The sequence below is a fragment of the Perca flavescens genome, chromosome 13 (genome assembly GCF_004354835.1).
Source record: "Perca flavescens isolate YP-PL-M2 chromosome 13, PFLA_1.0, whole genome shotgun sequence".
NCBI lineage: Eukaryota > Metazoa > Chordata > Actinopteri > Perciformes > Percidae > Perca > Perca flavescens.
This window is the reverse complement of record NC_041343.1, coordinates 12,897,260-12,913,457: the sequence shown is the minus strand read 5'-3', so window position 1 is coordinate 12,913,457 and position 16,198 is coordinate 12,897,260. Positions and strand designations below refer to the sequence as shown.

General features: G+C 37.2%; 1 protein-coding gene and 1 pseudogene across 1 annotated transcript; both read left to right on the top strand.

Annotated features, from left to right (window-relative positions):
* The first annotated feature begins 4,472 nt into the window (after window positions 1-4,472).
* ppme1 (protein phosphatase methylesterase 1) lies at window positions 4,473-10,002 on the top strand. The gene is made up of 14 exons (XM_028595311.1): window positions 4,473-4,773; window positions 5,983-6,076; window positions 6,343-6,435; window positions 6,589-6,646; window positions 6,925-6,976; window positions 7,409-7,563; window positions 7,767-7,857; window positions 8,135-8,200; window positions 8,293-8,416; window positions 8,514-8,643; window positions 8,831-8,875; window positions 9,000-9,064; window positions 9,250-9,317; window positions 9,585-10,002. The coding sequence occupies exons 1-14, from the start codon at window positions 4,685-4,687 to the stop codon at window positions 9,586-9,588; spliced, it is 1,134 nt and encodes a 377-aa protein (XP_028451112.1). The 5' UTR covers window positions 4,473-4,684; the 3' UTR covers window positions 9,589-10,002.
* Window positions 10,003-12,685: 2,683 nt separating this feature from the next.
* LOC114567014 (odorant receptor 131-2-like) lies at window positions 12,686-13,743 on the top strand (annotated as a pseudogene).
* The last annotated feature ends 2,455 nt before the right edge of the window (window positions 13,744-16,198 follow it).

The following is a 16,198-nucleotide window of genomic DNA, read 5'->3' as shown; positions in this document are numbered from 1 at the left end:
ATTACCAGCGACCTCAAGAACGGTTCAGAAGAGGCTGGAGTTATGCTAAAAGTTCATGAGAACACTATGTGAGTAACCTTTGAGCACAGTGAGACCAGTAAACAGCTCGCTGGTCCAGCTTCAACCAGTTCACAGTGACCTCACAGACAGCCCCTGAAAAGGAAACTGAGCATGCAGGCTATCGTCACCACTCCGTCCTCCTGCACTATGAATACCAAGAACTTTGAAACAGTTAATCTCCATTACACTATAAATAAAGGCCAATAAATAAAGTCAGCCACTGAGTCACTGGAAAGGTTAGTGGAGCACACAAATATGGCATGACCCTCGGTCTTAACTTTATTTCAACAAATTTTATAGGGATAAAGGAAAGGATAGTAAACTAGCTTCACTGTCAGTTAATTTCATTGAGTTCAATTGTTGCTTTTAATCTTAATTAGATGTTTTTCGAAATATTAGCTAAGTACAAAATCTGATCCATTTGTATCCTCTTAAAGATGTTAGGGTCTTAAATTAACCTCATCAAAAAAAAAATTAAATTTGTTTTGACATACAGTATATTTCACTGAGAAACAACTCAGCTGTTTGCTGTTTGTTCATACTTAGCTTTTACTGGCATTGTTGGTCTAAAAGCTTATATTTCAGCCTTCATTGGAGGAGACAAAGTATCTGCCCTCTGTGACCTTTGCCCTGCATGCTTCATATTTGTGTTAGTGTTGACCGAATAAAATAAGTATCACCTGAGTCCTCCCAATGATCGCTGCAGGCATCTTTGTCCCAAAGTTTAAGGTAAAAGTGTATGTGACCAATCATGTCTTTTCACAATGTTTATCGTGTCTTATCTTGTGTCTCTCACAATCAAATTAGCGAGTCTGTGCAACTGTAGACCATCAGCTGTCTCAACATACTCTTTATTTAACCACATTAACAAGTCTCTCAAATGTCTCCTGTTGAATAACAGTGACACAAATTACAAGACTGAAACTGCAACGTTAGTGTTCAATAAACTGCAGTTCCCAGTAATCATAACCACACCATAACCCCTGCTGATTTTTTATCGATTATTTTATCAATTATTATTGGATAGCCTATTCCTCAAGAGGTCACTAGCAGCGAACTCACTCTTCTGCACTGTACTTAGGCTATTTTTGTTTTTTCATCATACTGACATTCGTTCTTCTTTCTTCAAAGGGTTCTCCAGTGGTTTAAAGTGCAAAACTATAAAGTCGATTGTGAGAGACATAATTTCCAAAAACTAAATTGGTTGAACTCAATGTAGCAGATGCCAAAATATGCTGACTTGTTGCCCCTAATATGGGTATATAGTTTTAAAGTATGCAGAGGAAAACTCGGGTGAAAAAGCTGCGAGACATTTGGACACTGACCCCAGGAGAATATGATACTGGAAGAAACAGAAGGATGAGCCGACAAGATCAGCCGACAAGAGCAGAGCACGGCTAGCTGGAGGTGGGAGGAAAAAAGTTAGCCTGGAGCTAGAAATAAATAGCTACCGTCTGTACTACCGTCAGATACTGGTTGCTGCAAAGCAGCAACTACTGTATGCTCTTATTGTAACCTACCAGCAATACTGTACTGTAGTACCTGTATTTGAAATAAATACCTGGTACATTTACAGGGTTCAAACTGACACAATGGTGGTGTTTGATTCATTCTGACCCAAATTGCTTTGTCGCCCTTCTGGCTGTTGTTGTATATGGTGATATTTTTACAAATGTTTCTTAACAAAATGAATGATCTCTGTCCACTGGAACGCTATGTCTTTTCATTTAATAACAGTTTAAAACAATTATACTTATCAAACTGATTAGAAATAAAGGCCTGCCTTTACACTGTTATGCAACAATTTACGGTGGAATTACCTTGTCTGTGAAGAACAACACAGATGACAATTCTAAATATATCAAAAATATAATGGAAAGTATGTTGTTGCATGTCATTGGGCATTTTTAAGTGGGTATATGGAAATCCTGGAGCTTTCTTAGTGGGTATACTGCATATACCTGTATCACGTAGACTACACCATGATGTGTAGTCTCCAAAATGCAAGCTGAGATATAACCCTGATGACTTCACTATTAGGTTAGGTTAGGTTACTTTATTGGTACCCATAGGTAAACTAGTTTTACAGTCTAAGAGGCAGGACATCCTTAAAACTTTGTAGACCACAACATAACATACAACACACAAAACATTAAAACATATAAAACAGGTAATGAAACGTAAAAGAAGAAAAAAGAGGAATAGAAAACAGTACATGACATGACCAAAGTGCTTGTGCGTTTTGTAAAAATAATTTTACCGTTTCTTTAACAGAGTGATTGCTGCTGGTACAAAACTGTTTTTAAATCTTGTAGTTCTGCAACCAAGAACTTTTAGCCTCCGTCCAGAGGGAAGATACTGGAATTCCCTATTCAGAGGCTGTAGACTATCTTCTTTGATAGCCATAGCTAGCCGCTGTAGTTGTTTAGCATACAGGGATGTGGGGTGCAGCTGGGAGTCCCCAATCAGCTTACTTGCCCATTTTACAATTTGGTTTAGGCGATTTTTGTGCTTGAATGAGACACAACCAAACCACGCCACTAGGGAGAAAGACATAATAGTTTCGATAAAAGCATGATAGAATAATGTCATCATGGTCTTGTCTATATGAAAATGGTACAATTTTCTCAAACAGTATAGACGCTGTTGTCCTTTTTTACAGACAGCCTCACAATTGTCCTGCAAATTTAATTTGTAGTCAATAATTGTCCCCAGGTATCTATAGGATTGTAATTGATCCACTGGTTGACCATTTATAGTTATAGCCTCAAATCCTGGAGTTTTTCCAAAATCAATGTACATATCCTTTGTTTTGGATATGTTCAATTGAAGGTGTGAATCCTCGCACCACTGGACAAAGTCTTCAATTATTGGACCATGGCCTCTATCATTTTTATGGAGCAGACTCACTATGACGGAGTTGTCTGCATATTTAATAATGGTCCTATTTACATATTTGCTCTGACACATGTTTGTATATAAAATGAACAGAAGGGGAGAAAGTACGCACCCCTGTGATGAACCTGTAGAAGAGCAGAGCTGACCAAATTGCAAATTGCATGGGATCCAATGCATGTTCAGTTATCCTTAAAATATGTGACCTTATCAATTTTTTAAAAATATTCATTAAAATTGAAGTGAGAGCAACTGGTCTAAAATCATCAAGAATTTTACTACATTTGGGAACTGGGACTACTACCGCATCCTTCCAAATTTTTTGTACATGTTGCGTCTGCAGGGATTTTGTTAAAAATATATTGGAATATGTGACTCAACTCTCTTGTACATGTTTTGATCACATGTCCACATATATTATCAGGTCCATGACTTTTGTTAATCTTTGTCCTACTAAAGACATTTTCAACCTCTTTAGATGTGATGTTGAAATGTTGATTATCTTTAAGTTTGTGTTGGAGTCCTTGGACCTCCTGACTAAAATCAGACTTGTCGAAACGTGTATAAAAAGAGTTAAAAGCATTGGCAAGCTCTGCATCAGATCCAAAACCCTCTGGAAAGACATGGCTACTGCTACTGTGCTTCTGGGTACCTGCTATCGTATTCATACAGGACCAGGCAGAGCCACGGTTGTTTTCAGCCAGGTTTTTTCACTATGACATCACCAGAGTTATTATTTAAGACTTGACAATATGATGATAATAAGATTGTTCAAATAGTACCTGTAAAGAAAAGATGTCACAACATGCTTCACAGCAGAACACAAAATAGTAAGTAAAAGACAGAACAACAGACATAGAATGCAGGCATCAAGCTAAAAACATAAAAGACACTACAATAAATGAACAAAAACAATCTATTTTCCACATGAAGTTCAGTTTGTTCATCACGGTTAGTCCTACACAGTCTGTGAAAACATTTGTACATTGTCTTCTGTGGCTCTGAAGGAGCTTTGTCAGCTTAGGACCCATTTGATTAGACTTGAGTGTCACTTTAACTAAATTGTCTCAGTTATATTGGTAAAGAGAGCACTGGTGCCACCTTGTGTTTAAAAATAGTGTAAACAAGAGGATATGCCTGTAATCCTAAAATGAGCTGTAGCTTTTGTGTAGTCATTTCATTATACTAATGTGGAAAATTGACAAATCAACTCCAACTGGATGAATGTGAAATGTATTTTGGATGTGAGTTTTTATTTCTTTAAATGTTCAAATTTATCTGCTGAGAAAGTTTATGGAAGTAGCCTACAGTACAGAAAAGCACCTCACCGTTTTGAAATGATGACCAATGTAAAATGATAAATGTTACTATGAACAAGTTTATATACTGTCTATGTGAACAAGCTGTCCCCAATCTTCAAACAGTGGGCAAACAATAAAAGGTTGTAAACGACTGATGGAGGTGACTTCGTAGTCAGTAGATGGCAGTAATGCTTTAAAAACTCCACGCTAAGCTACAAAGAAAGAAAATCAAAGAAGAAGACGCGCACCCAAAAGCAGTAGCAGCAGAAGAAGAAGCTCGTCAGAGAAACGTAGTTGAATTTCTCTAATGCCAGCCTAGCGTCGTGCAGGTGTCGCACGAAATCATATGCTGCGAAATACAGGGAAGGTCGTATTAAACGCTGTTTACTAAACAGTTCCTGACAGAGACCGATCCCGCTTTCGACATCATGGAGAAACAGTTGCATTTAAACCTGTTACCCTCCAGACCTCCGATGGCAGGTGGTTTCCAGTCAGGCGGCTCCAAAATGAAAATGGGGTGAGTTTGCTAGCTAACGTTAGTATCTTAATAGAATGCTTTCAACTCTGCTGGCTGTCTAACGTTACATTTTATATTATCCGCGATCACATTAGTTGCTCTCTGTTACATTGGACTCGTATCTTAACAGATTGTTAAAGGACAGGACAACAGAACTCATCGCGTTAGTTAGTTAGCTAGGTAGTTAGTTAAGCTAACGTTAGCTGTTGCTACTAGAGCTTCGATCAAGCGCGATTTAACTCATATGTTTGGAATACAACCTAAGCATTATATATATTAAGGTTAAACTCCGTTCATTCTGGCAGTATCTATTGATTTTAACCAAAATTACCTTATAACGTCATATGTCAGTGCGCATACGAGACACATGAAAAGCAGTGTCTGAACATAGTAATCTGTCATAATGTTGAGTAGTCTCCAAAGATATATTAGATTTTATTGTGAGAACAGGTCCAAGTCCAACTGCAGTGTTTGGGCCACATTCACTTTTCATTAGCACAGCTTGTGTAGCTTAGTGAAGGCCAGGGCTCGTTCTGGCTTGGTATTGCTTGTTCACATCACCATGTTACAATACTTGTATGAACAAGTTGTTGCTTTTGGTAGACATGTACGATGTACATATATATTATATACATTGACAATGATATGTATGTATGTATGTATGATACATACATACATACATACATACATACACACACACACACACACACACACACACACACACACACACACACACACACACACACAAATATATATGTATGTATGTATGTATATATGTTTGTTTGTTTATTTATTTATTTATTTATTTATTTATTTATTTAGTGTGTGGGCTTTGAATCAAAACGTATCCAAGCTGTCTTGGGTGTGTGCGTAAAAACTGAAATTACACCAACATGCAAACCCTAAAACATTAGCCTTAAAAAAGTCCTCCGATTTCGAGTCGGTTAAATAGCCAGCAGCCAGAGCATTACAACTACTCAGCTACATGCTTTAAGTTTGAGTTAAAGATCTAATGATTTGAGGAGGAATGACACTGTATGAAGCAGTGAACAGTAGGTTGGTCTTGCTGAATAATATAATATTTTATTGAATTTCACAATTTATATAAGCCTCCCTTTTCACTGAAACACATTCAAAGATGCGTTTTAATTATCCTGCTGCAATATGAGTTTGGTTTACATTTTGCTTGTGCTTTATTTTTTGATACAGACCTGGACGGAAGAGAGATTTCACCCCCCTGCTCTGGAGTCAGTACTTTGAAACCATGGAAGATGTTGAGGTGGAAAATGAAAATGGCAAAGATATATCCTTGACTGCTGCTTGTGTTTGTCGGAAAAAAATAAGCATGAGTTATTGAAACTTTTTGTGTGGAAATCGCCCAGAGCATTTAAATCTAACTAGGTCATTTCAGATGTGACTACTTCTTTATACCAGTGTTCTGTCTAACTTTAACTTTGTATAGAAGATAAGCAGTTTATACAATTCATTTTGATTCTATTTTAAGCAGTATCTATTTACTTTTTTAACTGTAGCACAGCTTTGGTATGCGTTTCCTTGACTACCTTGAACATTTTCAGACTTTACTGCAGTGGTGCCAATGGTCCTGTGCTGCTCCTGCTCCATGGAGGAGGCCACTCTGCACTCTCCTGGGCTGTGTTCACTGTGAGCATAATAACTATGACAGAGACTCTGTAAATCGTATGTTTAAAATACACACACCAACATAATGTGGCATATTCATAAAGTTGTTCTTTTCTTTCAGCATGTTTGCTGTACACTATTTGATTCAAACGTTTTTCGAATGTGTTTTTGCAGGCCGTCATATGCAGCAGGATCCACTGCAGGGTGGTGGCTATGGACCTGCGCGCTCATGGTGAATATAAGTAGTCACAGGACACAAAATAAGTAACAAAACATATTTTATATATAGTTTAGGAAATTGAGATTTTGATGGGGATTTGTCAGTTTGGTTAGGTAGTATTATCAATCCCCTTTTGAATAATGCTTTGCAAAAATATTAATAACTTAAGTCCTAAATCAGTTTTTTGCTGTTCATATTGCAGCTCCAGTGAAATTCTCATTCTTTGCATATTCATGTGCTCCGATGGAACAAATGGTGTACGTAATTTGCTTCTCTGTTATCACCTGCAGGCGACACCAAAGTGAAAAATCCTGATGATCTCTCTGCGGACACAATGGCCAAGTAAGTTGCTGTGTGTGCAGTTAACGCAGATTGTCGAATGTTTGAGAACCACGTCAGCACTCACTTTAAACTGCCTAGCCTTGAATCACTGAAAACTATGGGAAGCCAGAGGGGGCAGCAATGATCCTGCAGGCTTGGAGGACAGCCAAAAGCTAAAGGAGTTGAGTCACAGGCACAGTCAGATTTGTTCTCTATAGCTTCCCATCTAAAGGGAATGTTTGGTGCATCTTTACAAGGTCTTGCTTTCACAGTTCAATCCAGGGAGGGGGAAAGTGATTTGTGAGTTTAGTGGGTTCTATTAGTTGCTTTAAAATAAAAAGATTAATTGTTACAGAACATACACTCTGTCTTCAGGTTTCTTACTATATACTTAGAAACACTGACACGTGATGGAAATGTAACAAGGTTTTCTTTGCATTTCCTTTTTAAAAGGGATATTGGCAAAGTGGTGGAGGGGCTCTATGGAGAGAACCCGCCTCCGATCATGATGATTGGACACAGCATGGGTGGGGCTGTTGCAGTTCACACAGCCGCTGCCAATCATATACCATCCTTGCTTGGCCTCTGTGTCATTGACGTTGTAGAAGGTAAGTGCTTGCTTGGACAGAGCATCATAGATCGATATTTTTGTTAATTTATGACGCACAGTTGACCAAATAGAAGTTTGATTTTACTACTACTTTAAATTAGCAGTTAAGTTGCATGATGAATGTTCGTAATGAAATCAAATTACCTTAGTATAGTATTACTGGGTGTAGTAATGGCAAATAATGTTGTTAATTGCATTCAGGTACAGCAATGGATGCTTTGAACAGTATGCAGAATTTCCTCAGAAGTCGGCCAAAGACTTTTAAATCTTTGGAGAATGCCATTGAGTGGAGGTAAACCAGCTACATCTTGGAAATATGATTGGACCAAATTATACTCTTCTGAAATTTTGTTATTGTTCCCAAACAGTCATAAACAGTATTTACTAAAAACCAATAGGAGCCTTGTTGAAAGCATTTGCCATGTTTTGGACAACATTCAGCTTGGAAAAGACAGTTTTTGATTGTCCAGTTTTAATGGCCTCCATTCTTAGAGTTTGAATTTTCAAGTTTGCATGGCATCTAACTAGTATCATTTTTGTACACAACATTTCTTTTTCTTTGCCTACAGTGTGAAGAGCGGCCAGATCCGAAACATTGAGTCAGCACGAGTGTCAATGGGAGGCCAGGTGAAAAAGTATGTCTGTTCTGTTTCTCATCTCGGTCCTGCATGGTTTTGCAAGTTGTATGTGAATTGTATGTTTATTCGGTCTGTTCTGACTTTCACAGATGTGAAGAATCCAGCAGCAGTCCAGGTGTGTCTAATAGCATTGAAGGTGTCATAGAAGAGGAAGAAGATGAAGAAGTGGAGGAAGAATCCAATAAGAAAAGGATGAAGGAGGATGACCAGGAGGTTCCGTCTCTCTTACCATTTGTCTTTCTTTTGTAATGTGTGTATGTGTTTGTAAGAGGCTGATACATACCTAAAAATGGGGTTTTCTACCAAACAGATAAAGAAGGAAAGCATCTTTACCTGGCGAGTGGACCTGTCAAAGACCGAAAAATATTGGGAGGGCTGGTTCAGAGGCCTGTCTGTCCTCTTTCTCACTTGCCCTGTGCCAAAACTGCTATTGCTCGCCGGTAAGATCTCTCACTGTGAAGGCACAACATTATTTGGTACTCCAAATGCATAAAAAGTGTCTGAGTAGGCAGTTTTGATAGAATTTCAGGGCAGTCCTACTAGTTTGGATGAATTCAAATGATTTTTATGCCAAGCTATTTTGCCATTGACTGCACAATTTCACCCCTGACTTCATCCATTGTACAGGAGTGGACAGGCTTGACAAAGACCTTACTATTGGGCAGATGCAAGGTAAGGAGCAAAAACTGAGATTTTATGCATAGTTTCCGTTTTCTCAACCCACCTTTTGATTGTTGTCCTATAGAGTAAAATACACAGACCTCAAAATATCCATAATCTCATTGTTTGTACACAGGGAAGTTTCAGATGCAGGTCCTGCCTCAGTGTGGGCATGCTGTCCATGAGGACGCGCCTGAAAAAGTAAGGGGTGTTTGCCTAAACATGTCCTGTGTTATTTTCCAAAGTACTGTATGACGCTTGTTGATTTTGCCAAACCTAATGCACATTTTATAATATTGGTGTTTGTAGTGTCACTTCTCAATTCAGTTTCAGTTCAGCAGTCTGTTTGACCCAGATTCTGTTTGTTTTCTGTAATCTGTTGCTAGGTAGCAGATGCTCTTGCAACATTTATGGTCCGGCACAAATTCACTGAGTTTAAGGAAGGATACCTGTGGTAAGCGAACTTCTACCAAAGAATGTATACACCATATCGATTGTATGCCACATCATTTTAATAATTCAACATAGTTTTTGTCTGTTGAAATGTTGATCAAAAACAATGAAATTGCATTAAATGCATTAAATTGTTAAAGTCTTGTTTTAAGATTAACCATTGCAGAACATAGGGCCGCAATGTTGAAGCATTTGTATTACATTAAATAAAAATGTCTTCAGAAAAAATTCACATTTCTGATTTTGTGTAATAATTTTCTTTCCACAGCTAAAATTCCTGTTTCTGTCTAAATAAAGCCAGCAGCCGTAGAAGAAAAGATTCATCCACATCCTCGTACAATTTAACAGCAAATTTAGGAACTTTATTATTATTATTATTATTATTATTATTATTATTATTATTATTATTATTATTATTATGTTGCTTTTGTTATGTAGATACTTTGCCTTTCAGCTTTGCCTTATTTTTATTTTAATATACTGGGATTTGATTGTACTTTTCCTTTTACAATATATATTTTTTAAGTGATAGTCTCCTTGTTTAATGCTTTATTTTGAGTGATTGCATCATTGTTAATGTGTTTGTAAAGATTGAATTCAAATAACGATTAAAGATGGATGCAGCAAATATGTCACCCATGCTTGTATATTTGGTATGTGCATTAAAAGGACATCACGTTTTTAAATGTGTTAGTTCATTTAACATGCATGTAGCAAGATAAATGTACGGTGAAATGAAATATGAGTATTAATAGTTTTCTATCACCTCCTTACAGTCACATTTGCAGCACCCAAATACTACAACACATACAATTACCTCTAAAACAACCCTTGACATTAGAATCGTTGGAATGCGTTTAGACACCAGGGATTTTCTTTTCAAGGCGGACGTTTTCAGTGATTTGCTCAAGTTCTACTTGTCACTTTTTATTGGAAGAAAATGACCATAGCTGACACCAGAGTGGTTCAGGCAAACAGGGCAGATCTACTGGGCCTTTAGTTGTTTCTGCAGCCCTACTTTATGGTGTAGGTGTTTTGTTTTGCATACAATTCTGATGACCAATCCACCATTGAATTCCTCTTCATTGAACAATGTATGCATGACTGGACAGTGACTGTTTTTTGTTCTGCACCAGTGACTCAGGCCTCGAGGTCGAAAACATTTTGCCAGATTAAGGAAAAGCTGTCACGCTACAAGATAACTGGTGTTGTGAATGTAAACTTTTAGTGTTTATTAAAATTGTATTATTAAAATGAAAAACAAGTGGTGGTCCAACAGGGGAAGACCATTTCTTTTATGATTATTACCTCCGCCCAGAGTGATAGAGAAAGACTTATTATATATATTATATCTCTATGGCTCTGCCTCCGCCTATAGGTTATGTTTTCGGTTTGTTTGTCTATCAGCATGATTACAGAAAAATGAATGGCCTGATTTTCATGAAACTTGTTTTGCAGCACTAAGCCCTGGATGCCGTGCCCTTACAGTAGGGGAGATAGTGGAAGGGGAGGAGAATGCTGGCCAAAGTAGCCTGCCATTGGCCAAGACTTATACCCACAGTCCACATCTGGTGAGTCAGACTAATCCTGAATTCAAATACTGTCTCGGCAACATGGATTGAATGCAGTTTCACGCAAACGTTCATGGTCCCCAAAGGATGTAAACTGACTTCATCTAGCCACTAACCGGTCAAAATGTCCACCCATTTAACACTTAACCCTTGTGTTGTCCTCGGGTAAAATTTGACCCGTTTTTCGAAGTGATTTATATCAGAAATATGGATTTCTTTCAACCAAATTGCCCAAAAATAACATGGATGGTTCCATACAACGTTCTTCACGTAAAATTAATGATTACTTTAATTTTTAGGTGTTTTATTCAATTTTATAGCATTTGAAAACAATGTTGAAATGCTTTCAAAACTGTATCTGGACTAAATTTTGACATATAGCCTACCCATGTGTGATCCACTCAACACCCTCTGATCTTAACTATCAGTAAAAATTATTCATAATTTCTGTTTTTTTTAACTAAAAACTTATGTATGATTTCATATAAATGAGGTTTGTTGACCATGAATTCCAAGAATAAGCATGGAAAGCGTGACAAATACATCAGAAAAAGCAACAAAAACATCGGAAAAAGTTCATTTTCAATTTTGACCTGGAAGGACAACAAGTTCATGGTTGACGGGAAGACAACACAAGGGTTAAAGGAGACATATGCTCATGTTCAGGTTCATACTTGTGTTTTTACTAAAAATTCTCAAACTGTCTGTCTACCTGTATTCCTCCTCTGTCTGAAATGCTCTGTTTTTGCGCCTGTCTCTTTAAGCCCCCCTCCAAAAGCCCAGTCTGCGCGACTAGATGCCAACACTGTTGTGTTACACTTCATGCCTCTTTGCTCCCAGAATGCCGACATGCTATGTGAAATTGCAGACCTTTATTGCAGCGCTATAGCGGAATCTCGGTGTGACAGGGGCTAAAGAAAGGGCAGCCAAATCTGAATGGCTTGTTGAATCCCATGTTTTCTGATGTAGGCAGGCCTCAAACACTGACTGGGTTTTCTTATTTCAGTTTGTGGGTTGGTAGGCACTGCAGATACCCCAATGTATGTGCACAAGCAATGAAAAAGTCAGTTTTTCACAATAGTCTCCTTTAAGTTTATAACAGCATACCTTCAAGACTAATGACCAAATTCCAGCCTCAGCTAACTGGACTATGAGTTTAACGCTAATATAGCATGCTAAATGTTGAAAATGCAGTCAGTGTTCTCTTAATTTCAGTGTCATGCTGAGAATAAGGAAAGGGGTCACAAATGGCCATTTAGAAATACAGCCATTGGATTTCTATGGATTTTGGCAAACTGCAAAAACTGCAAACTGCACTTAAGTTTGACAATGTGAAGTAACAATAAAGTAGATACAATCTATTTTTATGCTACTGTATATAAGGGAAAGGTACATATTATTGCTCTAGTAGCACACACCTCTCCTTTTAAGAAACTATAACCAATGCAGGGCCTTGGCTGGTTGTGATAATGGTGGTGATGTCAAGACATAGATTCTTATAAAAAAGGGCGTGAGGTCCTCAGAGTTGTCAACTAAAGTTTTATTGTCAAATTAAGTCAGACTAAACAAGTAACATGTAGGTGACGTGTCTTAGATATACATAAAATTATCTATTTATCACACCTTTTAATTTCATATAGATGATATATATTTCTGAAATATTTGTATTTATTGTGATGCTGTCAAGTATTTTTACCTTCTAAAAAAGTGTAGCTTTGTTTCAGGCCAACATTGCCTATTGAAGATATTATTTGACAGAATCATTCTGAACAGGCATCAAGATTGGGGACTGTTTATAATGTTGATCAAGGATCAGTTGGATGTGTTTGTGTGCCGTGCCTTTACAGATGCTGCATGGAGCTGTGGTCGTGAATGACAGAGCAGTAACCCAAGACTTAGTGATGCTGTTTCAGACACCTGTCAAAGTTCTGCTGTCTATACTGCCATGTCTTCTCTTTCTGTATGGATACGGCGTCATGATGTTTTTCCTTGTTAAGGAAGCCTCTCCTCCTGGAGTCCTCTCTTCCTGGAGTCCCCCCGCTATGTCCTGTTTGGTCATTTACTCCTCACTGACTCTCTGCAGCTTCTAGTGACTATGTTGCTGTACATCATTGCCGCGACCATGGTCAGAATGATCAGCTACGTCTGTATTATTGTCACACCGTTTGCAGGCATCACTTTTAAAATGTCACCCCTCAACCTCACTGTGGTGTGTTTAGAGCGGTATGTTGCCATTTGTTTTACACTGAGGCATGCCAATATTGCCACCACCAGGACAACCTGCGTGGCCATTGCTTTCATGTGGACAGTGGCCCACTTTAGACTTGTTCAGCCAGAATTTCCTATTTGTCAGGCTGGAGAACACAGGCTTCACTGTGCCAAGGTTCTCTCACAGACAAACTGTCTTCCAGCTACAAATGTATTCAACTGTAAATATGGCCTTTTAACATTGCATATTTTGTATTAGTGATACAAAATGATACACATACAATTCTATCATAATTGCAGCCTCTTCTAATGTCCGTAATGCCAGTAAAGCCCATAAGACAGTGCTGTTGCATTTGCTTCAGTTATGTCTGTGTCGCTGTGTCTCACCTTCACTCTGTTTAATATGATAAACCCCAGAAGCACATCAAACACAAATCCTTCTATGGCCAGTCTTATTCAGTATGTGCTCTTGTTAGGTCTTATCATTTTCCCTAAGTGTTTGAGCTCACTCATATATGGCCTAAGAGATCGCACCTTCAGACATGTCTTCAAATATTATTTCACCTTAGGCTAATTGTGTTATGCTTTTTTCCTTTGCTTGCACAATCACGTTGAGTAGAAATGCCACCTTAAATTTGCAGTAGGCAAGTTTGTTTCTTTGTGTGATTTACTTAAGTAGGCTATATGACAAAGTGAATGATAAATTGTTTCAGGTCAAAATTATAAAAAAGTAGTTAAAAAAAATATGCTGATATGACAATTTTAAATACATTTAGACATATTACAATATAGAGCAAATTTTTCTCAAAAAGTAAAGTCTGAGGATTACTGTCTAAGACCATGTCTAAACTATATGTATTTTTGTGGTGAAGGATGGACTGGAAATGTACGGATTACAAAGACACAAAGTGCAGCAGCTTTTAAATTACTTCTTTTCTTATTGCATAGAAAATAAATGTCACCCTCAATACATAATTCCCCTCCATGACTTACGTGTACATTTTATACTAACATATAAATGTATATATATTTTTTTAAGTAAATCACTCTTTCAAAAATGATGCAAATCATGTTTGATTTCCTAGAGAATTGACCGTTTCAAGCCACAGTATCTTTTATTTGTCATTCCTACACAATTAGCTATATATAAGTTATATAACCCTATAATATTATAACATAAGATGAATGCTCATGATTGTGTTGTTTTGTAAATGTGTTTCTCAAAACGTCCTTTAAAGTTGTCATTATCATCTTACAGTGAATAGTTTGTAATAAAAAGCACAGACATATTTTCTTTAAGGTTTATTAACATTTCATTCACATTATTTTTTGGCTCAGTTGACAGGGAACGATGTTTTTCCAACACTGTCATCCCAGTTTTAACATGCACACAGCCCTGTTTGTCATGTAATCACGCATTCATCATCTAAAGAATTCTATGAAGAACACTTCAAAGTATGTTGTTTTCAGTTGTATAAATAATAAATAATTATATTATTATCTCTCTGCTCTTTTTTTAAATAATTAAAAACAGTTGGCCCCCAGTATGGCACGAGTTGACCAAAACAGATTTACACACATGAATATATCATATTTTAAATTCCATATATAGTATGTTTCATCAATTGATGAAAAGACCATACCAATTGATTTTCCATTGTCAATTTTCTATGAACATTTGTGGAACATCCCATCAGTTTAGATAGCCTACATGTTTTCAAATAACAAATATGAATGGAATACACACATTACTATAGCTTTTGATAACAATAGCTCAGATATTTTATCTTGTAATAAACATAGACCGCAAATATCATTAAATCTGACAGGACAAGTCAACATTTTTAAAGTAGGCCTAGTTGTAATGTCAACAGCCTCAAATATGGAAACAAAATACGTTCCATGTTTCATAATGATTGGACTAAAAGTTAAGTCACAAGGTGACACTGACACAAGTGATTTTATAAGTAGAAAATACACATTTTAAAAGTATGATGTTAAGTCTGAATGTGCATGTGGAGAGTTAATTCTGTCCGCCAGCAGATGTCACCTTTGGTTTGTAAATAGTTCAACAGTGCACACTGTGGCTGTAACTGCAGCCTTTAATTTTAGTCTTTAGTATGTAAGCAAATGGCACTTGAGGAAACTTGTATGAGGCTGTAAAAAATAGGAATTTTCATTAATTTGTGATGTTTTTGATGAAATTCCTGTCCCCTCCTCTTTCTCACAGTCGAGATGGATGCTAGGAGAAAGGATAGAGACAGAAAGCACAGAGAGACCAATTTACGTGGGTAAACAGGCAGGGAGATGCTGAAACGCAGAATAAAAGAAGCGTCTGAGCGGGAGGTGGACTAATTTAACCGATCTTTACTCCGCCACAATCCTGAAGCCCTCTCAATACCTCTCTGGCCTTCATGAAAGAGCACTTGAAGGGTTGAAAAACATTCCAGAGAGAGAAAGTACCTGGTGACAGAGAGCAGCTTTAGTTTAGAGCGAGAGCAGAAGGAAAAGGTTGATCACAATACCCTTCACATCCTCAACCAAGAAAATGGATTGCATGGCTTTGGTTTATTAATAATGGCACAGCCTCAGTTTCCCTTTTGGTTACACATAAGTTATGTGTCACTCTTTCCACTGTGTTGTGGTGTTTCCATAGGCTACATGAATGCTTCATCCAGAAAAGACAATTATTTCTGAGCCAAATAAATGAACAAAAAGCATATCTCTGTCTTTGCTTATTAACTGAGATGTGATTTGAAAGAAAATTCTAAAGAATGTTGTAGACAAAATTGTTTAAGCAATGTCTATTGTGTACTTTTGGGCTACATGTAAGTAAAAAACAACAACTCTTACATTAGAAAATGTTCTATCAAACAAAATCAGAAAGTAATGACAAAACCAACATTTTTAAAAAGTAGGAATCATATACCAAGAATCCATAAACAATATAATGCAAACCAGTGCCGTAGAAAAAAAAACAAAAACGTATTGATTGTGTCTAGAATGTTGCATTTTCTTGAAATTGTCTGTCAGAGAGGAAGTGAGTGAAGTCAGTTGTAATTTTACTGTTCTGTTACTCATGATATACATACAGGGGATTGAC